The sequence below is a fragment of the Anopheles coustani genome, chromosome 3 (assembly GCF_943734705.1).
Source record: "Anopheles coustani chromosome 3, idAnoCousDA_361_x.2, whole genome shotgun sequence".
Lineage (NCBI taxonomy): Eukaryota > Metazoa > Arthropoda > Insecta > Diptera > Culicidae > Anopheles > Anopheles coustani.
The window spans coordinates 21,439,863-21,464,850 of record NC_071288.1 but is presented as its reverse complement, the minus strand read 5'-3'; the positions used below and the strand labels follow the sequence as shown (position 1 = coordinate 21,464,850).

The 24,988-nt window shown below is 45.9% G+C and overlaps 2 protein-coding genes across 2 annotated transcripts in view; both read right to left on the bottom strand.

Moving 5' to 3' along the window:
- Positions 1-10,068, bottom strand: part of LOC131259503 (dynein axonemal heavy chain 10) — a 38,073-nt gene extending 28,005 nt beyond the window's left edge. Inside the window, exons 1-17 of the mRNA XM_058261008.1 lie at positions 9,846-10,068; positions 9,513-9,593; positions 6,422-6,460; positions 6,058-6,131; positions 5,784-5,907; positions 4,876-5,705; positions 4,688-4,799; positions 4,346-4,473; positions 3,745-3,935; positions 3,282-3,480; positions 3,130-3,216; positions 2,707-2,867; positions 2,074-2,218; positions 1,276-1,389; positions 944-1,136; positions 569-838; positions 286-393 (exon numbers count right to left, since the gene is read on the bottom strand). Coding sequence (XP_058116991.1) covers positions 286-393; positions 569-838; positions 944-1,136; positions 1,276-1,389; positions 2,074-2,218; positions 2,707-2,867; positions 3,130-3,216; positions 3,282-3,480; positions 3,745-3,935; positions 4,346-4,473; positions 4,688-4,799; positions 4,876-5,705; positions 5,784-5,907; positions 6,058-6,131; positions 6,422-6,460; positions 9,513-9,593; positions 9,846-10,068 — 3,079 coding nt within the window. The remainder of the gene's footprint in view (positions 1-285; positions 394-568; positions 839-943; positions 1,137-1,275; positions 1,390-2,073; positions 2,219-2,706; positions 2,868-3,129; positions 3,217-3,281; positions 3,481-3,744; positions 3,936-4,345; positions 4,474-4,687; positions 4,800-4,875; positions 5,706-5,783; positions 5,908-6,057; positions 6,132-6,421; positions 6,461-9,512; positions 9,594-9,845) is intronic.
- A 2,860-nt stretch (positions 10,069-12,928) lies between these two features.
- LOC131272595 (uncharacterized) lies at positions 12,929-18,679 on the bottom strand. Its single transcript, XM_058274405.1, has 4 exons — positions 18,451-18,679; positions 16,536-16,664; positions 13,287-13,409; positions 12,929-13,056 (listed from the first exon to the last, which is right to left on the bottom strand). The coding sequence occupies exons 1-4, from the start codon at positions 18,677-18,679 to the stop codon at positions 12,929-12,931; spliced, it is 609 nt and encodes a 202-aa protein (XP_058130388.1).
- Positions 18,680-24,988: the final 6,309 nt, after the last annotated feature.

The following is a 24,988-nucleotide window of genomic DNA, read 5'->3' as shown; positions in this document are numbered from 1 at the left end:
GTATACGGCGTAGGGTGGCTTAAAACCTCTTATGCTACGAATAGAATATTCATCCGGCTCACTTCAAGAAGGAAATGTTGTAGGCACCGGGCCGACAAAGGATACTGAATTCCTCTTCTTTTTTCCTCCTGCGATGGGGCAGGTCTATACATGCAGAAGTAGCAAGTGGCCGGTAGTGCTACGGAGGCCGGCGACGAGAGCCCAACCGAGTTAAGAGCGCCGCGGGAGCGACGAAATGCTGAGCGTGCAAAAAAAAAACACTGAGAAAAGGAAAAAAACCCTTACCGTAGGAGAAGTTTAGAACAAACTTGAGCTTGTACTCGATGAGCACCGATTCACCGATGACCTCACGCCACGTGGGAATTTTCTTTTGGGAAACTGCTGATACCATCACTGCGGAGCAAATAGTAGTAATTCAAAGAAATGGGAACTGGGTGAGTGGAATATAGATAACGCAACGCACGGATCGTTTAGTTTTAAGCGGCGTTTAGCGCCACCGACAAAAAAAGGTAAACCACCCATCCTTGCAGGTGAACGGATCCTTAAAGTCAGATCCACCAGTACGTACGTTGAGCCTGATTGATTTTGAATTCGCTGGCCGGGGTTTGTGTGCCGCTGCCGGAGGACACTTGCGACGGGGTGTAACGTGCGGCACGGACGAGCTTCTGAGCAAGCGCTAGCTGTGGGTCCGGTGCTTCGGGACGATTGACGAGCCAGCGTACGGCCGTGGCGATGTTGGTGTACCGGGAACGGTCCTTGCCGGTCATCAGCGCTGACGGACGGCGGGTTGATGGTTGATCCTTCTTAGACTTGGAGGTTTTCTTTTCTTTTTGAAGTTCTAAAGCGGTAGGAAGGGAGGAAGAAAGACAATGAGGCGGGTGAAACGTGAATGGATACTCGACGAGAAGATGCTTGGAAGTCGGCGCCAGCACTCCGGTCGTACCTATCATGGTATCGCAAAAGTCCAACTTCAAAATGTTCCGCTTCAGCACGCTGTTCACTGTCTTCGTGCCGTGAACGGTAAACTTCTGAAAGTTGTCCTTCTCGTACCCCTTGAACTCTTTCACCAGCTGCATGTACTGACCGAAAGCGGTCCGCTGCAGGGACGTTTCGCCGTGCCGTTTACTGGCCTCGAACTGCAAGGGGAAGAGGAAGCTGTCATATTTTAGGGGCTCGAGTTGTTGTTGAACACAATGAACGGAATGGCAACCCTCCACCATCTGCCACCGGGAAATGGAGCATGCAGATGGAAAGCGAGGCACTGATACAACTTACCTCCCTAAACGCTGTCATAGATTTCCGTATGAACTCCAGTAGGGAACGCACCCAAAATACGGCCCCAACGTGGCACGGCTCATTGCGCTGCAAGGGTGGATTATTTTTATGCTTCTGTAAAATGTAAGAAAGCACAGGATTTGTCACAACTGCCACGCAGCGCGGAGGGGAGAAAGTTACATGCTTGCAAATTGCATATGACCGACGGAGGCTACCGACGATCACCGGTAGAAACATTGAAAGCATTATGAAGTACAAAAAATACGGTGGAAACAAAACTTTTGAATTGATTCCGGAAGATATTAATAACGCGCATGCAGACCGGAGAAAGTTTGTTCTCGCTCGGGAAAACTTTGTCGGAGCCAAAGATTTCACCGAAAGAAATAAACAAAAGGCCGCAATTTTACCTTCCTCAAACTTGAATCAATTACGAAGGGTATGCGCTATAAATTGTCTTTTGTCTTTTTGTTACTTTTTTTGGACAACAGCGTGTGCGGGTGAAGCGGTCCGTTCAGCGCAAGGAGCAACAAACCCCCAATCAAATTGGTGGTGGAGCTCCAAGATTACTCAAAGGACGAAGCATTAAAATGTTTTCCTTGAAGTAGTATCGTGCTACTCGAAGAAATATCTTTCCACCGGAGCGTAAAACAACAGGAAGAAGAAACTGAATCAAACTGTTAACGGGCAACGACGATTGCGTTCCACGCCCTGCCGGTTTTACGGAGTCTTCGGGAGGGCCCGGTCGGTCTGTCATTCGCCAGTGAACCTACTAAGATGACAACAAATTTATTTATGTACCAGAAACTCATGCTCAACCATGCCGACCTCCGCCAGGAATTGTTTCATAATATTTTCATACTTGGATGATAAATGCTTTGCCAATGCCGGTCTTGTTTCTATCCGGTCTAAATTTTTTATCAGCTCCAGCCCAAGTTCGGCGGACCTGTTGCGTCGGAGGCCCGGTTGCCGAGCGTGAGGAGAAGGTACGCACACGAGGTTCGTATTCCAAATGGAGGCCATTCGGGATCGAATGCAGTCGGCCATAGTCCGAACCCCCACCGTTGGAATAGGGTTCGCCAAATTGGGAAGGCGGCAACAATCAAGGTGTTCACGGATTCGTATGACGATGAAGAAAAGTTTCCTCCCACAAAGTAACATACACAGGCAGGTCCACAAGGTTTCCCAGGGTTCGAGAGACATGGAAAAAAGAAAAGAATGAAGAAAATTCAAAGTCAAACAAAGAAGCAAAAGAGAATGTGTCCATGCTCTAGGACAAAAAGAAATTCACCAAAGAAATGGTAAGACGAACACAGAGCACTCCCCCACTGGATTACCAGGTGATTTATGTTGGATGTAGAAAAAGGATTTCCGGGGGCCGAAAATCAGCTCTACGCTGAGCAGTCCGGGCAGCGAACGAGCGAACGAACTTACCGGAGCGATGGTATGCAGCGGTCTAGGGCCACCTTGGCTTCGTGTTCCACCTGTTCGACGCCCTTGTGGAAGTAGTCCAGCGTGGCCTCCCAGTTGGCCAAATTGCTCGAGGCGAAAATGTCGTAGTCGACCGAAATGATGTGATTGATGAGGCGATAAACCTGGTACCGGCCGAAGCACATGGTGACAGAGAAGAATGGATATCATTAGCACTGATGCATTTCCACTTATCGTACGTATTACTGTGGCGTACGTTAAAAGTATAAGTATGCATTAAACGATTTTTCTCGGTTATCTCAAAAGATTTTTGAGAAAGATTTCGTAAGTTTTTTTTTTCATACGAAGGACTGAAGATAAATACTAGCTCATTGATGTTACATTAAAGGTACCGTGGGGACCTAAAACACACCCGTGGTTCCTTACCTTGCTCAGTGTGTTGTCTGCCTCTTCCGGGTCTGTTATCATCGCTTTAAAGTTGGCGTCGAAAATATTTTCAAAGTCAAGAAATACCTGCAACGAAAGTGTTGACATCAGGACCAAGCTCTGCTGGCACAAAATGGTTTCCAATAGGTTACCTGAGCGATGTGTGCCATATCGCGACTGATTCGTGTCATATGATCGATCTCACGGAACAGCACATTCTTATCAAACTCCCAGCGCGACCCGATACCGGAAAGCTCTATCTGTGTCCGTGTTTGCATGTATGACTGCTTCCAGGCTTGGAGTAGAGTGGCACAGTTGGTTGCGCACTGGTGGATGTGGGATGCTGAGTGCCTGAGGATAAAGGGAGGAATTAGATGGTAATACATAACACTACCGCGCACATTCTTTCCCTCTCCTCTGGTATCAAACTCTATGGGACTAAAATCGGACGGTAAATTGCTAAGGTCACGAAGCGTGTATAACGGAGCGAGGCGGCAGTTTCACTCACACATGATGTAACATTCTAATCAAACTTTCTAACGAGGACACTCTGGACGGACACGGGCACGTCCAGCTAATTATAATTTAAGGGACGGCCAGTCCCGCACAACTTACTTGAAAATGGTATCCACATTAATTAATATTTTAACTTTTTCGGCAAACACGAAGGATATTTTCCCGATCAGGCTGAGCATGTTCTCGTCCAGGCTGTAATAGTTTGACATGGTCCAAATGTGTCTCAGTATGATCGTTATGTTCGGAATTATGGATAGGATGAATTTGAAGTCATCACCGGTTTTGATTTTCTGCCATGACCACGTCGTAAACCCGGGCATCAACGTTCATTCGTGGTGCGATGGTGGTGAAGATGGGTCCGCATTTTGCCGCAACAGTGTAGTATGCAGCGTTCGGGAAAAGCCACGCGTGGAGCAACGAGACGCGGGCGGGGAAAACCGGGAAACGAGAATAGGATTAAATTTGTTGGACCGGCACAAGCAAATAATGATTACGATTGCGAAGGGATGGTTGATATTTGTTCGAGAAATTTCTCGCCCTATGTCCCACCCCCGAAGTCCCTGGAGCACAGTTTTCGCCTGTTAACTGGTGATGCTGGCCATTCCAGGACATGGGTTTCAACTTTATTTTATACCGGACCGAGACTGTTACATATAAATATGTTAGTGAAGCAGGCTCCCTCCTCCAGTTGCTCACTCACCTCCAGGTAGTTCTGTAGCATTGCCAAGTGCTCCACGTTTTCCCTTGCCAGACTGAGCGCTTCTTTTAATTTACGAAAACGATCAGGCCAAGCTTTCATGATATTACTCTGATTGTCCTTCAACGCATCTGTAATGAATTAATTCTCATTAAATTATTTTATTTCATCTAATAAAAGTAAGCGAACATGAAATCTATCACGCTTTGTTATTTCAGTCCCATGCAACGCTTTACGTTGACATCATTTACTTGCTTTAAGCGCAATCAATAAAAAAGCATATAAAAAAAAAGATGAAGATCAAATAAATATAACTAACAGAATATATGTGCCAAGCATACTTACCGAAAACTTGAATCACAAAGGGCGCCTTCAATTGCTCAATGATGGAGTTGTACAACAGTTCTCGTTCGACCCATAGATTATACTCTGCCATCGGCGTGCTGTCCATCGGTTCCTACAGTATTTAAAAGGATCATCGGTTATCGTGTAAAAACCAGCCTTCGAAAGCGACTCCTGATAGAAGCACGTACCTTCTCGTTCGACTCGCGCAACACTTTGCCGATGTATATCGACCAACCCTCGACAATTTCCTCCAGCTGAAGCGTTGTCAGATCCTCGATCGCTGTCCTTGCAATGTCAACTTTGATCTTGTGCTTATCCTCATCCACGGTGATGTTCTCCTGGTGTGGGGCATTGTATTGTGTTGGAAGGCTGAACGCGCACTCGACATGATCGATCGTCCACTGGAGCGTCTCGATGAGCTTCTCCAGGTTCGTCTCAAGGTTCTGCTTCATAGGGCTCTCCTCAGGTAGTTTCGTCTTTTCCTCGTCCTTCTGCGGCCTCTCGCCGGCTCGGACCTTCGCTTTCGACTCCTCCAGCAGAACGCTCCAGCGCTCCGAGGGGCTTTGCAGTGGAGGAGCGCCGGCTTTGGCGTCGCTGTCGCCAGTTGTTGACTCGGAAGCCTTCGTTTGCGTCAGGTTCGACTCGCTGCTGGGTGTATCGGCCAGCGACTGGCGGCTACTGTTCTCCAGTGCCGACTCCTCCCGCATAGCTGCACTCGGTGCGAGCTTTTTCGCTTGGATCGCCTTCATGCGGAAGTCCGAGGGCCGCGAGTAGTCGATCAGACCGACACTGATCCTGCTGGACGCCCGTACCACGGCAGATTCGTCCTCATCCGCACTGGCACTTTTCTCCGGCCTAGGACGCTTGGTATCGGGTTCACGGAATTGAAATTCCACGCCTGGCCGATAGATCCGCTCCAGCATTTCCTTCGCGTTGTGGATCAAATTTCCTCGGATACACCCAACGATTACTTTCCGTGGCATTTCCGCCATGCAGTCCTCAAGGTTTTGAAACGTACCTGCAATTAAACGCATTAGATTCTGTCGATCACACGCAGGCGTGTATTTTCTACAACTACTGCATCAACTCAACCTACCGATCGGAGTGCAAAGACGGCGCACCATATACACGTAGCGAACGTTGGGATCGATTTTCTCCTCCGGGATGATGCCGAAGCAAATGTGAACGATTGGCGTTTTAATCGATGTCGGGACGATTTTCTACGCCGTGAATGGGGGACAAGGGGGCGGGGAGCAAAATGCGATACAAATGAACATACAATAATGACATTACACTTCCATTAGCTAACATTGTAATACGGCGCCGTAGTGCAATAGCTGGGGACAACAGTTCCGCCGGTCCGTACTTACCGTGACTTCCACCAGCTCATTATCATTGCTCGCCCCGAGGAATCCGGCGTCGCCGGTAATCTCATGGTCAGCGTCTAATTGGAAAAGTTTTGCATGGTCACCGTGGGCAAATGAAGGAAAGAAAAGAAGTGATTTTTTAATTAGAACACCGATGACGTTGCTAAAGTATCAACTGCGCAGCAGAGATGCAGGACAAACGAACGGCGACCTGATTGCAAACTGTCCGAGCGTGGTTTTACAATATTGCAAATCGTATACAAAGGATTAGCACCTGATAGTTTTTATAATTATGTGAGTCGTTTGTTTGGATTAAACTCATGGTTATGGTTAGTTTTACCGTCATTTATTGGTTTGGCATACGTACCTCCTTTCTTTCCTTTCTTCTGCTTCCCCTTTTTCTTATCTATAAATGTTAAGGATATGCAAAATTGCGAGTTTAGAACAGTAGAATATATAAAAATTAAGTTTGTTAACACTTTAGTTACTAAATTGTTATGGAAACACAAACAGTTTAGAAATGTCAAGTCACGAACAACAACAACGCTTGTTTACGTGTGGTGTGACATTTCCACCAGTCTGGTAATGTTTGCAGAACAATTTAGTAAACCATGCGTCGTGATTATGCAAAACAGTGAATATCTTCCACTAAGTTTAAAATAACATAGGAAAATGAGTATCATCATTGGTACAGTGATAAATGTAGAGTGTAGAAAACAAGTGCAAAAATCAAAACAAACGTGTAGTTCTACGAAATGGCACTTACTTCCATCGTCGGCATCATCGGCTGGACCTGAGAGAAAAACGGAAATTATCGTAAGTAAATGAAGCTATTTAGTAAATATTTTCCTGTGCACAGTCATTACGAGGCGACAAACATGTAAACTATAATACAATGTAATTAGGGTAGCACGGGCTAGTCAAGCTGGGCTGAAGATTTTTGCGTGCTGCATTCGATGAACGTTCCTGGTCATGGGAGGGAGATGCAGCAGAGTTGGTACATACAATGTGATTGCACACAGGCGGTAGCGAACCTCGGTCGCTCTTCGAGACACAATAATGCTATTAATATAGGGGTACTGTTTCCGTTACGAAGTGCCGTTGTTCCTTACTCGCCGTTGTGCAAGAGACACAAATAGGAACAAGCAGTTCCATCCTCCGGCTGGCAGTGGCACCCTCAGGTTCGCTACTGTAGACTCGTTTTTCGAAGGAGTCGTGGCAGTCTACGCGCGCCACAAACGATGGGATAGGTTGTAGTGTTTGTGGAAACTATGGCATCAAAATAACCCGCTTTTTCCTCTCCCCTCGCCAGAGTATCGAGTGATCCCGATGCAAGTCAGGGTCGAAACGGGCACTCGCACGATCGGAAGAAAAACATAAATAAATCAAATTAACCTCCCGGAACGTGCTGCCTGCAGGATATGAAAGGCAGCAGAGCTCACATCCTTGTTCATTTCCTATACAGACGAGCCAGCGGGTTCCCATCGCACTCTTTCAACCTTCAAGTTTTCTGCCCCAATAAGTGAATATAGTTTTTCATCCCATTGTTGTCGTACCATCACCTTCTACTTTCACAACGATGTGCAGGCAACCCGGTTGTTGTAGGTGTTGTTGGGACGAGGAGGAGGAGGAGGAGGAGGAGGAGGAGGAGGAGGAGGAGGATCAGTTAGTTTTGTTTGCCAGCCGGGTCATTGTTACACGGAGATGAATGGAACAAATATGCACAAAATGCAACCATCCTGCACTCGACGTGTCTCGGTTGTTCAATGAATAGCACCTGCCATTGTACAGGAATATCAATAAAAGACATCAATAGAGGAAATTATGTGTCAGAATGAGAAAAACAACCCCCGAACTATTAGTCCACGCTCTTTATAGAAACGCTTCAGAAAGAGTTGTGCAACGTTGGAGGAATGTTTAATGTTGGAGTAAAAACAATCGATCCCAGAATCCCAAGCAATATGATTGGCAGGCTACTTCTCAACCCGATTTGCGTATTGAAAATAGTGACTTAAAAAAGGATTAATTAATATGGATTCTCTCATCAGCAGTCCAAACGACAACAGTCGTGTAGATAAGATTCTGTCGTCACAAACAAATCGGCCAACAATAGATGGAACATTTGAATAGCTATTAATTAAAAAGTTTGTTGGCCATTCGATTCCGTCTCATCACGCCGCTTAAATCTCATGCCTCCGCCGCTGTCCGAGCACCGGAAGCTCTGCACGCTGTTAGAGAAATCCTGCGGAAATGCAGATAAGACATATAATTCGCACCGTCATGCAAACTACGGAACCGGTTCGGAACCGTTGGACGAAACAACCGAAGGTGCCAAACGGCTCCGGAGGACTTTTGCTTGGTGGGAACGTAGGAAAAATCAGGAATTCATAACGTGCTACGAAAGTCATTTTTCGCTCGAAAGGATCTACCGAAAATTTATGTGATGAAACAAAGGAGGCAGGGCGCTAGTGAAACTACGCCACGGTTCGGAAGAGCCAAAGAGAATTGTCTCGAGAAGTAGGGAGGGAAGATTGGCAATTGGGGACAGGTAGCGCATGCACTCGGTCGGAAGGATTTTTATAAGAGACGTGAAAAAAGAGTTTGCTTCCAAAACTGTCCCAGCCAGCAGCGAGAAATGAGAAATAAAAATGTTGAGGGAGGGAAAAAGGAAAGTGGCCTAAAAGTGGCGAAAGGAAGTCGTTTGAAGAAAAACAACCAAATGGAGCGGCCAGAACTGAAGTGGAAAAAATGCGATTCGGAAAACTTTCTTTTTTTTAAGCACCATCTCGCTCCGACCAAAAAGACCAAAAAGGGAGGACGCGTTCGGGAAAATGATATTCCTTTTTGGTACGAAACAGTGGTTAGCAGCATGTAGTACGGCGTTTGGCCAAAAAGGGTAGAATAAAAAAAGAATCTTCCCCATCCTTACTAGTTCTCTGTCGTCTCAGCAAGTTTTGAATTCGAAAAGTGAACGGATTGAATACCTGAAAATCCTTCCTACTCGGCCTCACCCTTGGAAAGTGAGGGCGTGCGAGCGAAATCGAATGACAACGGTAATTTACGGTCGGACTAGATGAAAGTGTCATAATTTCACCGGCGTACCGGATCTTATGGACTTCGGAAGTTCGGTGCATCAGGAGTGGGGCATTTTGGGGGTGAGGAAAACTATAAATCCATTTGAGAGCATAAACGACATACTGGCTGGCTTCAAAAAGGGTTTTTGGTGCCCCGATTCTCCCGGTGGTATTCCCCGGGAAATAAGACTGAAAGGAAAACTCTCCCCGGCTCTTCTACACCAACACAAACTCCCAAAAGGGTTACAGGGTTGTGTTAGTGTATCCGTTTGGTCCGGTTTATGTTTGCGAAAAAGTTTTGAGGGTCGTCCGACTGATAACGCACAGGCAAAAGGACGAACGGGGCCGCTATGGCGCGTGAATCATGAACGAAAAATTACCCACCTTTGACCTTCTTGCCTTTCTTCTCGCGCTGGGTCTGTTCCGGTTGGTCCGAGCCTCCGGTTTGCGATGCTCCGGCCGTAGCTGCGCCGATTTAATCATGGGCGCGAGAACCGGGTTCCGGGTGGGATGATTACCATGTTTTACATGCATATATATTTGTTAGGATTACCGGCCGCCCGGTCGGGATGTTGCGAAATTTATGATCCACCATTCGAGGCCCCAGTTGTGGGGGGATTCGGTCATGCAATGGAACAGGTAGAGTGGTGTAAGAAAAAAGCGGAAACCTCCTTCGGTACAGGTGCACCCTCTCGATTACGTCCTCTCGACACATACCCGGCTCGAAGGCGGTCACCTTTTCCTCGATAAGCCGCTCGTAAAAGGTACGGTACGCGAACAGGATGCGCTTGTGCTCGTCCCGCTGGTCGATGACGGTGTCGTCCAGAAAGGCCACCAGCTCGTCGTACAGCTCGTTCAGCACCGTATCGATGTACCGCGGCTCGAAGACGCCGAGAATCTTGCACAACCGGTCGCGGATCCAGATGGCACGAAAATCCATGTTCCGCGCGCCAAAATTGTACACTTTTTCGCTCAAAAATCACTCGATATAGCTCTTGGAAATTTCCCGTAGGTTCTGCACAAATGGAACGATTGAAAATCACTTTCCGCTCGGTAGCACTACTAGGATGATTATGTTCGTTGCGGTGCAGTGCGCCGACTTGCTTGTACATAAAACAAACCTAAGCTAGCGTCCATAGCAACGCGTCCCGGCCTACCAACAATGCCAGGCAACGGTACGTGAGCGTCGTATTAGGTTGACGTTGGTACAGGATCGAAGAAGTTGGAGTTTCGTTCAAACATTTGTTTTCCGGTGTTTCAAAAGCGGATTTATTTTAAAAGTATCTTTATTAAAAACATTTCTGATACATTTTGTCAGTCAGGTTTGTAACTAGTGTTAGTAAAATCAATATCATTTCGTTCTTTAAAAAAACACTCCCCTGATAATTTCTGTTTTTACAACGATTTCCGTTTTTTAGAGGCAAATGGTAAAAAAAAGCCAAATTATTACCCATCCCTTCGGCAAGCGCTGAACGAGGAAGCAAACCACGGAAAACGAAAAGCGGTTCATATCAATTAAAAATGCAAACGATTCTTACAGTTGCCAACGACACAAATCAAATTCATTCCACGGTGGCGCCATTTCGCGGCAACGAGCCCATACGAGCCCCGGCACGTTTACTTTGGCGTCTGGACCACGTCCGAAGCCGTAAATAAAATTTGGCATCAATTAACATTTATTGGAATAATTATGTTTTCACTTAACCGTCCCTGGCCAGTTGGCCGATACCGCCGAATCTGCCATACTCCAGCAGCGGTGCCGTTCCATGCTCAGATTAACATGCGTTTTACCTGATACTCATCAACCCGTCGAGTGGCATTTCGAGGGAAGGGGCGGTTTCCGGTTGGCACCTGCAACTGCCGTGGAAATTACTGGACTGGCGTTGGCTCGAAAACGGATCAGACACATAAAGCCCGTGGCAGGAGCGATATTGATCCGTGTACGCAAGCGGACACGCTGGCCAGGGTGAGCGTGAGAGCATAATTGATTTTGGTTGTTTAAACAAATTTATAAATAAAATTAATTATTGAAATTTATATAATTCCAATATTGTGCGCTAATTTGTGTTGCCGTCTTCCTTTCTGACATCTTTCCCATTAGGCGCGGGCTGGTGCAAGGAAAAACGACCCAATGACACACGTGTTTACGTGCGCAAACGTTTTCCGTACAGTGATTAACCGTAGTGATGCAGTGTATGATTGTGTGAGTGTATGTGTGCACACCAGCCATTTGGGTTCGGTTTTTTTTAAGTACGGGTTAATCAGCTTTCGACTTTCAGGTATCATTGCGTTTGTCGAACAGATGGGACTGCATAAATTAGTAATCAAAAACCAATGCGATTCTGCATCGCAGCGGGACATTGGAATTTCAAATATTTGCCATCAGTTAGATGTGCACAAATTGTAGCACCGAAGAATGGTTTGCGGGAAACAAAAAAAACCGTTATTTTATCAATCTAAAAACTTGTTTGCAAACGAACTAGTCAAACAGCTCACACCCTTGATGACATTAAAATATCATCGAATTGAAATGTGTAATCAAATATTTGTCTCACTTCAAAGCAGGTATTCATTATCAATTTGTTCTTGTTCCTTCTAATCGCATTAGTTTTAAACATTTATTTTTGTTTGAACGAGAAAAATCTAAAACCATTCTCGGAAACATAAAATGACAGTAAACATTAGATTTCCAAAGGACACTAAATTGTAGAGTTGACTCAAAATCACAGCAAAAAAAAAAATCCAAACACAGGGAAACGAACAGCATATTTTAATATTTATTCATGTTTCTATATATTTGACATAATCAACACTTCATACATATACTTTTTTCGAAAAAAAAGTGCAAAATACAACGGACCGAAGAACTTACGCGGGCAAAACGATAAAACTCGGCGCTGGCGCTGGCATGTGGTGTGAGGGCGAGGCTGCAGAAAGCCGCTGTCGTTCGTAGTCGCAGAATGCAAAGAAAGTTGGTCCGGACACGTAAGTTCAACATTTGTTCTGCCGGCGCAAACAAACACATTCGCCCGTCCACGGGTTCGACATTTATTTGTTGTGTTGGAATATTTATTCACCTTCTAGCACATCCTTTTTCGTGCCGCGCTCGTGGACGGCGTTGCCCTTTTCTTCGAGCGCTTGGAAGCAATTTTATACGGATCCGAGCTGGGCACGAGCGCACGCCCGAGGCGGCGCTCCTTTCCCTCAGGTTTCCGGGTTCATTTTTCCTCGCGAACCAATGCCAAGAAAGTGCCTCCAGCCGCCACGCCGACAAGCGGTGGGTGGGTGGGCTGGCGCACACTGTTTGGCTCTCTCTCGGAAGGAAGAGAAATGAGAATGCACTTCACGAATAAACTAATCTTATTTCGATTTTACATCGACAGCTGATGCCCTCACCGTACCGAGTGTGTGTGTTGTTTTCCCCTATTGTGGCACGGGTTTTTCGAGGGGTTTTTAGTTCAGGCAGTTCAATAGAGTTCTCAACCCCACCGGTCTCGGTCCTGCGCCCTTCGACGAGGAGAAAAGGATGTTGGTGCAGTTGTCTGGAAGAGTATCCGGATCGGTGCTCGGTTGACGTCCGGTAGCATCGTGCGGGCTGGTGTGTTTTAAGAATGGGGAATCCGTTAGAAGAATCAATTGGCAGTGGTAGCAAATGATGGGACACAGGTGCATGGCATAAGTTCGTCTGAAATATGGAACAATTTGATGAGTGCGAAGGCGGCTATAGCTGCAGGGGTTGCTGTAGTTTTAATTAAGTCTTACGGTCAAAGAATGTACTTGCCCCAACCGAAGGGGCCGGTTCACGTGTGCCGCTTGCAAATCGTCCACAGCGAACCACTGGCCACTAGAAGTGGCAGCAAACGACGCAGCTCGTAAAAGCCTCCAATCCGAGACGTGCCGATCCGTGGGGATGCTTTGCCGGACGATGCTGCATGATGGAGGAAGTAGAGAAAACAAACAAAGCCATAAGAGCGAAGCAAACATAATGGCGTGGAAATTAAAAAAAAAAATGCAGATGCCGTTCTTCTTGGGATTTCTCTCCAACAAGCTCCAAAAAAAAAGCTCCAACGACTTTTTTTTTCTCACAAGTCAACAAACGATGCCTGCACTCAGTCTGCGCGTTTGCAACAGTGCACGTAAAATATGTTGAAAAATTACCTTGACATGACCAGTTATCGTCGGCGAGGAATCCGTACTCACGTTTGCACGTACAAATCATTTGTCCCTTGCAGTACGCGTTCGTGATGCAGTGGCTATCGTACAGACAGCGACGCCCGACGGCTGGAAGATAAGTGGAGCGAAAAATTGGCATGAGACAAGAAGAAAGGTTTTCGGATTGCGTTACAAGACGGACCCGATGTGGGGATACTGTTGTATTCTCCATCCTAAGGATGCAATATAAAGTGCAAAAAGGTTTCGGATTTTGTTTTAAAAAAAGATTTATTCTGCCTCTCTTGAAGAAAGTCTTAAAATACTGTTAACGAACGCCAACTGAGTTATTTTTTTATTGTATTCCATTACATTCTACCATTGGAATTTTATCATTTTAGAAAAAAATAAGTTTGTCCATTTTCAGACCATATGGATCACGAACCTACAACCGCAAAATAGGTGCGTGCGCCTTTCTTTACCAAGCCATCCTCAAAGCACTCAATCGAAAAGCATCTCACAAATGGTACGATTACAAACAAATGATATGAAATTTTGCATACGTCGCACAAAACAGAAACACTGTCGTTTGCGTTTTCAAAGGAACCGAAGGCGCTCCGGCCCGGCCAATGGATGCAAGCGCTCGGTGCACTTTAGTGCACTTTATAACGGTTCTGCTGCTGCTGCTGCTGCTGCTCGGAAAAGCTGGCAACCAATCAAACAGCCAATCATCCGGATCGGTGTGCAGGAGCACTCTTCGCTCAGCAGTTCTCTACCGTGGAGCAGTCGGCAAATTCGATTATCCTTCCTCCGGATGCCGCCCTACCGCGGGATGCGGCTGCACAAACCGTGTGCCAAAGGAAATAATAGAAGCAGAAAAAATGGCGGAAGAAAGAAAGCAGCAGCATTTGCAGGCGACAAAACAAAGTGCAACAGAACGCGAAGAGGAATCGAATTCCTTTCCCTAAAACGCAACGTGCTCCCATTTATTCTGGAGAAAATCGATCCGCAGCGAAGTGTAGCTTCGATTAGTTGCTCTCTTGTTTGTTCAGGTCCTCAAAGAAGCAAGGGACGCATTTCCCGGCTCGCTGTGCATTATGACTAGGCATGAGAGAGTAGGGGAAGGATTATCAAGCTGCATTTCGGTTTTCTTGTTTTTTTTTGTTCGATCGATGACATGATTCGCTCAATGTACAGCGCTGGTTTCGCTGCCGGCGCTTGTTCGCAAATTTGCACAGAATTATTTTCCCCGCGATCAGCGGGCAGGTAGCGGAAGGAACATGGAAGGGGAACGAGACAAAAAAAATGTCTAGACAATCGCTTCGCAAAGATAAACGGGAATCCAAACAGTGGAGCGCATTCCAATCCGCTTTAGAACCTCACACTAGCAACGGTAAGGAAACCGGTCGGAAAATGTGACTCTAAGTAAGTCCTTCGAGGAAGACAGTGTGCAAGGGATAAGCAGGAAAAAAATACAAACACACACTCCGAACGGTTTCCGAAGATGGCATCGATGGAACAAGATGGTGGCCATCGTGGTAGGCGGTGGGCTAAAACAAACAGCAACACTGCTAGCAGCTTAGCCGAGCCAAGCTAGGCGGCTAAGCATATGAGATGGCACCATTAGAACTGTGTCGGCATTATTCCGCCAACGTACAAACAAATAACGCAATTTAAATACGCTTTCGAGTGTTGTCGATAGCGTACTGTCGTTCTGGTGCGAGTAAAACGCTTTCCCGCTGTACGGTTGAGGGGGACTCTTTTCCCCTTTAGTTGAGCCTCTTTGGGTGAAGGAAGGATGAGCTTTCAAAGCTCCTTAATGCACAAACAATAGTACCAGGAAGATATCGTTAATAGGATGGTTTGATATCAACGTATATTTTTCCGAAGGTTGTTGTAGTATTACGAAACTCTTTAGACAATGTTTAAAATATTTGTATCTAGAGTTCACAAGTATTTCCACAATGCTTGGTTCTACGACTTCATCAGTCATCATCTGTTTTCAATCTATTACACATCATCTCTGCATAAGTTTCTTTGAAGTAATCGATGTTCTATTATGTTTGAAATTTGTTATTTCAATGTTGAATGTATGTTTTTTCCAGTCCTTCTAATAGTAATGGACATTATTAGACGTGGGTTTTTGCAAAACCCATTTGGTAGAATTTTCTGTTACTACACGAAAGGCGGATACTATGCCAGAAGGTTTTCTGCCTATTTTGACGGTAAAAACCCACGTCTAAAAAGGGTACCAAGACCTACTTTTGACTTCATGTTGATTGGAAAAGCCTCGGAATTATTTCAAAAGGGTTTAGATACCATTCGAGCGCACGATTCATTAAAGTTACACTACTTCGGGTGGTTTGGTCGTCTCTATTAAATCAACCCATTTATATTTGATAACACAGAACATGCCGTTCCTCACAAAACGCAAAAATTTGTCATGTTCAAGAGCCTTTCAATGAAATAACTCGTTAAACCAGGTCCAAATGGTGCATGCTTTAAGAACTGGTTGTAACTTTTCGAAACCTAATTTTATCAGAATATATTTTTAAGTTCTTAAGAATACAAAACGCCAGCTTAATACAAACAAATAATCAGTATGTCTCTGATTTATAAAATGAGTATGTTTCGGATTTACAATTGTTGTTTTCACTTCATCATTGTCGCAAAATCGCACGTGATAAACGTAAAATCATATGCTATGCGTTTTAGGTAGGTGGCAAAGTATTGCCAAGAGTATAAACGCCTTTTTCGTTTCGCGTTTTGTCGTCGTAAGGGTTCGAAAGAATGCTCGGACTGTCTCTTCTTCTATCAGTGCCATACCAGAGCACGCACTAATAGGAGGAAATCGGACACGTTTGGACTCGGGCCAACAGCAGCAGGCTCTTGAAATGGGTTTACCGGTTGCCAGGCTCACTTCTGACTCATTGCCAGTGGCGATACAGACGAGTCCGAGAACATCGTTTAGAGCCGAACGCCCGCCCCGGTAAAGACGTCTCCAACGTCCGTGCGTATTTATTAAGATACAATGGCCTCAATCATGTCGCCCCCGTTTCCTCCGTCCTTTGAGGACGAGATACGACAAGTCCCCGCATTCGAATGGCCAATCATCCGTCACATCGGCCGGGCAGCTCCTCTTGATCGTCCTTGCGCCGGAAATCGTCGTTTGCTGGTGCGTGTGCGTGCGCTCGGACGAGTGAGTGAAGTGCGAAAACGAAAATTCACTTATTTCGGTACTGGGCCCGCAACACTTACCCCCGAGGCAGACCCGGTTCGTCTCGTCCGGCCGATATCCTTCGGCACAGGTGCAGGTTTGCTTGCGACCGTCGCAGTCATGGGCGTGCTGTCGGCAGTCCTGGGACGTCCTGCAGTACTCGTTCAGCTCTTTCGTGCGTTGAAGCCAGGAAGACAAAGTCGCATGTGTCAGGGCCACGTCCGGTAGGCGCGGGTGGGCGAGCGGAACGATGGAAGAGAAAACGGAACAAGACAACGGTGACGCTTCATAAGGATTTGTGTTCAGAGCCGGGTGTTCTTTTTTTAGTTCGTGGCCCTCTCTCTCTCTCTCCCTTTCTCGGAAATGGGGCCGTGAAATTCCTCGCTAGCTGGAGACGATGGTCGGATGGGCAAAAATCGAATCGCTGCAAATCCGCTCACATTTCCTTTTTTTTTTGTTTTGCTCCTGCACGGCGGAGATTGATCGTGGCACCGAGGACGAGGACAAAGACAGTCGACCCGAGCGGCCATCGTTAGTGTCTTAATCGAATAAATTAATTATCGCCCGAACCAGCGGAGCCGAATGGCAATTTTGTACAGAATGTTTCGATTAATTTTGAAGGAGACAAACCAGTGCTACACGAGAGGCTTTGATTGAAACTAACGGTTTGGTGATGGACCGCTTTTAAGCTTTGCCTTAAGTTGTGTCACAGCTCTGTACTCCACCTTGAACGAATGAAACAACCCAAATTATTCTACTGGGTCTGACTTTGGAGAAGCGTATTCGAAAAAATACTTTGTTTTGTGTGCTAAAAAGTTATCCTAGTGTTTCCATACCCTCCAAAGATACATCGTTCGCTCGTATATTTCATGTTTTCATTAGAAGCATCTCTCGAAAAGAACGAACGAACGTAATGAAGTTTACATCCGTAATGGAACTTCCTCTATATGGCCAAGATTGATCTGTACCACGCTAGAACCTAATCATGAGCATAATGCTAAAAGCGGGGTACGATAATGTCCTCGGTTGGTGAGTTGGCAGTAGTTGTTTTTCTTTCATCAGAATCTCCACAAGACATGCACCGCATTGCGACGACTGCATTCGGATGCAGTGCTGGCGCTTCCACTTACAGGTATCCGCTGTTTCTGGATCGAATTATGGCCATTCGTCACGGAATGATCCTGCCGGATGGATTTCAGCGGATCGACAAGTTTAATTTAATTTATTAGCGTCCAATATCGAAGCGCACCGACATCGGGGTTGGGTTTGTTCCCCGAAGTGTATCGAGTAAAGTACTTAATATTATTAAGGCCCTGGGGAAGGTAAAAATGGTCAATGTTTTGCGGTGGGTAGAGTGCGTTGTATAGTGGAATATTTATAAAATTCGGGTGGACTGAAGTGAAGGCAAATGGAGTAATCACATTATGTGGAGGTGCTTTTTCACATCCATGCTGTGTGGCAAACAAGGAAACCATATTTTACATTCGCAAACATCTATCGGTGTGGCTAAAACTGAAGAGTACGCAATGTAAAGACCAGTAAAAACTAGTTCTCGATAAAAGTTAAAGAGCTTAAACCGCACGAAAAGTGCAGGTGCCACGTACCAGCTGGTCCAGTTGCGCCGGAGAAAATGAGTTCACTGTCACCGAAATTATAAACAGCTTCGTTCGGAGGGTTGCCCGCAGGACCCTTCGCTCGGCAAAAAGCTTCCATTTGTTTCCAAAACAATTTCGCCTTAGTCGTTTTTTTTCCCAGCACCGAACGGTTTCGTGCTAATGAAGGTGATTCGAGTAGTTTCAAACATCCCGCACGTACCCGCAGTCCCAAAGATGCACGTGCAAGACCGAAGTAATCGAGAGAGGGAGGAGGGGTGAAATCGGACGCGTCTGGGGAACACCGTACGGCCACACTTCCGAAATCACGTTCTACCATGCGTTTGGTTCTCCCGCGACTTACCTCCCGGCTGCGAGTTCGTGTACCGACCGGCTGTTCGGTTGTTCGGGGCCAGCCCGGGTCCCGCTTGTCGAACCTGCGCTGACGCCACGATCCACGGCCCGACCGTTCCCACGTGGGCATCCACCGACGGTGAGTCCGCCGCCGCCGCCGCCGCCGCCAATGCAGCACCGGTGCAGCTTTGAAACAGAACCACAAAGTGCACGCAGCATACTAAATCACCAAAGATCATGGCCAGAATTTTAAGCGAACCCCTAGCGCGCGCACACGGATATTACAGCATCGAAATCGGGCGGGTGAAGAAGCCCTTGTAACAACGGTGCGCTAGTGAACGGGTGTTAGTGAAAGGATGTCGCTGCTGCCTGATCCTGGTGGCCCGGAGTCCTCCTGTTCAGTTGTTGATGCCGTAATTAGACACTATCTTAACGCGCCCGACAGCTCGGGAATGGCAGCCAGTTCGGAAAATTATAACGTCACTTAGGATTTGGGAGGCACTTCGTGGCGTTTTCTTCGGTTTTTACAGGTTGGGTAAGGAGAGGCAACGTGCAAGGTGCAGGTTTTAGGCGAAAAACTAAATTAATTTTTACCAACCACTCGAGAAATAGCCGAAATTCCTAGTAAATGAAATATATTTCTAGATCACGATTTTCCACGCATTCTTGAAAATGAGGGGATAAAACTACACTAGAAACACTTAGTAGGATCCAATCATTATTTCAAATTTAGTAAAATCTGCCTTCGCTAAAAACCTTTCCAGTTAGTATTGGCATTAAAAAAGCCCTCGGTGTTATCCTCTGCTATCGCATATGTATTATGTTTTGATAATTCATTTTCGAACTATGAAAGACGAGAATTCACTTCGTTCATTTATCACAAAAGATATCATGTTAATTAAGACAAATCAGGCTCGAATACTCCATTTGTTACAGTTCACCGTAACGAGTGGAGTATTTTCCGGTACCTCAAATGATAACCGTATCCTCAGTTATTATAGTTGTTTTTGAAGTCATCAATACCACAAACACTGTTCTTGCAAAATTAAATTACAACCAATTTCACCGATTGGGATTCTCCAAACAGCACGAAAATCTAATTTTATTTAAAAAAAACAACGAAATTCGCAATAGCAGCATGCACTAAACTGCAACTTTCTGCTAAAATACGTTAGCAAAGATAACGATTGGCGTTACATTGATAATAACGACAGGAGTTTTCATGTGAACATTGTTGCCATAATTTGTATTAAAACTTCTTGCACTAAAAAAACACTACGAATAATTTTTTGGAATCCTTTTTCGTTCGGCGTTCAGAGGAATTTTCTCCCTTCCGTCTTTCTCCACCACTAGGGAAGACCACGTCACGACCGTCTGTATCCGAGGCACGTATGTTCGCCCTCCCACGTGCATCCGATCGTCCACGGGTGTCTCGTCCACACATCACCGCCTCCACCACTACCACCACCGCACTTCAATGGGGCTAATTAGTGCTGAGCTGTTTGTCGGCGTGTTTTATTACGTTAAAGTTAACTCCACTATGACTTCCGGATAATGGCTAAGGCCTCGGGGGAAAAAACGGGGTAGGTTGCAGTTTCCCGCGACCCGAGATCGTAACACGTTCTGGATTGGATGTCGCACAGTTCTGCGGTTGGCAACGATAGCCCCGCTCCGGGTGGCTGGTTAGACGTTTTGAGCACAAATTAATTATCCTTTAGGATGAAGATATTCGATGGCATGGGTGGAAAGTTTTCACACACCAGAGAATAAAAACAATAATATGAAACGAGAAAGGAAATCCTTTGCACACACACACACACGCAACTCTCGACTGCTAAGCGAGCGATTTGCTGATAACGCGGTGTCGAACTCTTTTCACTCTTCAGGTTCGTTTCTGATGATGTGTTTAATTTGGCTCGAGTGACGTTCACGGACGTCAGCGTGTGACTGAGGCTAGGAAAAACGCTCCGATCAGGGCTCAGTAGGCGGTGCGTATCGAAGAAACATCGGCACGGAAATAAAGCTAACGTCATCCGAGCCATGGACACCTGCCGGATCGCAAAATGGTCCACCGTACACTTGAAGGTTTTCCACGAAATAAAATCGAACGCCCGATAATATGTACTTACCTTCCCATAGAATTGTGTGTGTGTGTAAAAAAACTATTACGATCCAATTTTATGAATAGCCATCCGCGAGGTAAAGCAATGAGGATATCCGGGTGCCAGGTTCCTTAACGTTCGGTTCGTTGGCTTCTGTCGATGGCGGAAAAAAGCTCATCGTATTGGGCCGGAATTAGAGGCCTTCCTCAACAAAACGGCTCCCCCGGCGGTGTGGAGGGAAACGGGCTAAACGTCTGGAACATTCCTTTTCACGCCCGCCCCGAAAGCGAAGCGAATTGATGACAGTGTATGGTGTAGGTGTATTTTGGGCGTTCTAAATTCTCGCCCCCGAAAAGAGGCCCCGACCTCGGAGACCGATTACCGACTTTCGAGGCGTGTAAGACACGGAATTTCCCACATCCCCTTTACCAGTGATCTGCCTTACGTTCGTCGACGTTCTCTACTCTCTATCGCACTCACACGCACGGAGGCATATCCGCGAAAAGTAATTAACTTTTTATGCGACCTAACCTCCCTCAGCCCTGTCCCCATTGTCAATGCTTTGACTGGCTTTTTTGGAACGAGGACACGCGAGCATCCGGAAAAAAACATAAAATGAAAAAAGGAAAGCGATTGTTATGCTGTCCGCTAGGTCGTGGTTTTCCCACTTTCCGCACGGTCTAATGTTAGTTACATGCGGGCACAACGATGAGGTACACCGAAATAATCCGCTTGACAGCTATGTTATGGCGGCTTCAGCCTCTGCCATTTTGATGTCGGATATGCCATTGTAAAACGCATTAAAAAAAAAAAAACAATGTGTCCCACTAAAAACAGCGGATCACCCTTTGCCGGCGAGACGGTTTACCTTCCTTTTTTTAACCCTACCAAATCGGCTCACAAATACATGGCCACTCACAATTACGTCCGGATTTGACTGCATGTGTCAATGCGCCCACATAATAATCGGCACAATAGTTAATACGATTATTTGCCAGCGAACAACGGCCTCAGACGACCGCTCAGTCGCCCATGTTGACGCTCGTGTGTGTGCGTGTATGCATGTACATGGTTGGCCGTCCGCCTCCTATGGTATCCTTCCCCAAAATGCATACCACACATTAGGGGTGGAGCGGATGATGGTTTTCATAACCGATTGTAGATTCGTGTACACGATAGGTGACATGGTTTTGGGTAATTTGGTGCATTTTATTGGATTAAGCAGAAGCTGGGACGAAGGGGCTCGTGGATGGGGGACGGCTATTTTTAGGGATGGAGGAGGGGGAGCAAATGTGAAGCCAACCGAATGTGGTAAAATGTGCAAATGAAAATCCCTAATCCATGTTGAAATGAAACCATAGTTTTTGTTACCTATTTTGCTAGCACCGTTTAGCTTGACGGGTCTGAATGTGATAAAATTTGTAAAACATGATCATTGTCGAACCGATCGTACGTAGCGTTGCATCCTAAAACTAGTTCTGCTATTTTTCGTCAGTTATTCTGACATATTAGCGATGGTTTGGGGTTTTCTTTTTTAGTTATTCATGTTTTAAACAATTCAAACAAATGGTTTAATTTAAATAAGGTTCTTCATATTTGCAATAATATGAATATTGTTTTTTTCTAGTTATTGCATTGAGTTAGTTTCCAAAAAACTGTGAAAATATTGTTTAATTAAAATAAGGTTATTTATATTTGCAATGATATATTTTTTTCTAGTCATTGCATTAAGTTTGGCAAAATGGGATGGTTAGTTTTGGGAAATTCTCGTATCTTTAGGTAAGGATAAACAATTTTCATCCGAACTGTATACTTTTGTACCTGTTTGTTTTTCAATATCACTAATCACTGAAAACAACACATTCCCATCTAAAGCTAACCTCTGGGGCTCTTCGAATAAAAAAAAGTTGTTTTTAATAAAATCACTGAGCTCATGTTCAGTTTGATTTGGATTTTATCGACCATATTGTTCAAAATGTCGGACAAGTAGATGATTATAAATACCTGTGTCGCTAAAATGATATTCCAGTGCCTCTTCGCTCCGAATAAATTAGAATATCGAAATATTTTCAAAGCTCTCCTAGTTATTGGGTTGATTAAACTAAAACAATACCACAACCACTCACACACATACACACACCCAGCTACAAACAATACCTACCGACCGCCGACCGCAAAGTTGCCCCATTTAATCGGATAAAACGTCAAGGCACATATCAAGACCATTCATAGTTAAACCTATTTAAATTATTGATTCCAATTGATTCCCACACGCGGCATTCCAAAAACACAGGCTCAAGCCCTCCCAAAAGCCCTCCCGGCCCTCGGCGTTTCAGCCTCTGATCCCGGCCGCGTGCGGAGTTAAGTTGAGCGAAATGATTATTATCGCCGCCATCAGCGGATGCTAACAATTGGCCAGAGTCAATGGTTGAAATATTGAATGCACCCACGGGCCAACCGATCCGCGCAAAACCTACCTCGCCCTCGCCCGTCCGAGGGAGTCCTTTGTGTTCGCGCGGTCGGGTTCGATGGCATGTCAAACGTCGTCCGCCACTCGGAGGCTGCCATTTTTATCCGCCATTAAAACCGTGAGCTTCCCGGCGCACCAACGCCACCGTCCCACCTTTGACCGGATTGTTCATCTAATTATGATTTGATTTTCAAATGCACCGACGATCACCATGGCCCGGGTCCGGCATCTGTAGCACTCGGTTCCTGGGCCGTTTGGGGTTATCGTTGCGTTCGACAGCTCAGCGGGCGGCTTAGGGTAGCTCTCACACACGCTCACATACACAGATCCGTGGGTAACCGTTGTGGGCGAAAATCAATCGAACCCACCTGGCCTAAACCCTGGGGCGCCGAAAGGGGGGGGGGGGGGGAGGAACCTTTCGGAATGAATTATGTAAATTGTGAATTAAACCTGGCACAGCGCGAACCAAACGGCTCGGCGGAACCCGAACGGCTTCCCGATCGAATCCTTTTACCGATGCGCGCTAAAATGTTCATTTAACATTAAAGTGTCACCGGGACTGGTGGGAAGCTCGGACCGCGTTTTCCCGAGAGCTGGGAACGAGCAGTTGTGTGCCAGTGTGTTCGATTATACGTTTTTTGTTTGTTTTGTATCCACTTGTCACTTTGGCACACTTTCGTCGGCCGGCATCGGCGGCACCACCACCACACTGACCTGGATATGCACAATCAGCGAGCGGTTAACATAACAGGCATAAATTGCAATAAAACTGCACAATACGGGCCTTTCCGGGGTGGTCTGGCTGGCGAAGAGCGCAAAGAAAGGACGGAAGTGGTCGTGGGCGTCGTGTGTTGCACCGAGCAGAGCACCATCGGAATCAATTACTAAACACTCCAGAGTTGTCACTGGCCGGGTGTGTGGTTTGGTCCGGAACGGGTTGATGGGGGTGGATGGGTGAACAGGCTGGAAGTGGCAGGGAAAAGTTGTGTCCATCGCCAACATTGATGGAGAGCGATAACGCCAAGGGTTGTTGAGAGATGCATCGGATGTGATGATTTATGCACGTTGGATAGTGGGAAGTAGATTATTCAACGTATGAAAAAAGGCAACGTATGCAAATGCATATGGTTGAGCGTTTTGTTTCTTTTGAAAGCTACATTTTATATCGGATAATAGTTAAACAAATCATAAAGCCACTTTGCCAGGCCATATAGACTTTTGAAAACCAAAAATCAAATAGCAGCATTCTAAAATTAAAATTAAAGCTGGTCGAATTGAATCGATAACCAATCGGCAAGGATTTGATTTTGAGCGGAAATAAAAATCCAATCAACACGTGCCCAGCATATGCAAGCCACAACTGGCCACACCCTCCCATGTCTCTAACTGGGCGGATAAAATCACCATTTTCATCCTATCGGGCACCGGTTCTCCCAGCCGGTCGCCCATTTCCTCCACCGATTTGCATCGAACGAGGGGCCAGTAATTAAGGCCCCAGGCCACAAGCACGAGAGATCGTTCCCTTTGGGGAGGGTTTCGGAAAGATTGGACAAGATTTCAGCTAGCTGAGCAAACGTCGTGTCCTGATTGAATTTGAGCCACCGGGGCGAGCCGGGATAAGATTTCCGGTCCAGCACATGCTGCAAGTGGCTGTGTAGCCGATGACGGGTAAGAAAGTCATTCCGTATGCAATCGACAAGGGCACACAAATGGCCATTTGTTGGCCAGAGCGTACGGGAAACTGGTGCTGGGAAAAAGCAGTTATTAGACACTCATCTGCATACGATCGTTTATTTTTGCTTCGTTGAGTATTGATTTTATATTGTTAAGCCTATCGATTGGATTTCTTTTTTGCTGTCCAAGAAATGGTTCTGAATGTGAAGGTAAATTGTGAAAAGTAGGACCAATTTACATACAACATACAATTAAGCATGGTGAAGGTCCTTCTACGAGTTCTCAAGCTTAAAGCTTGGTTT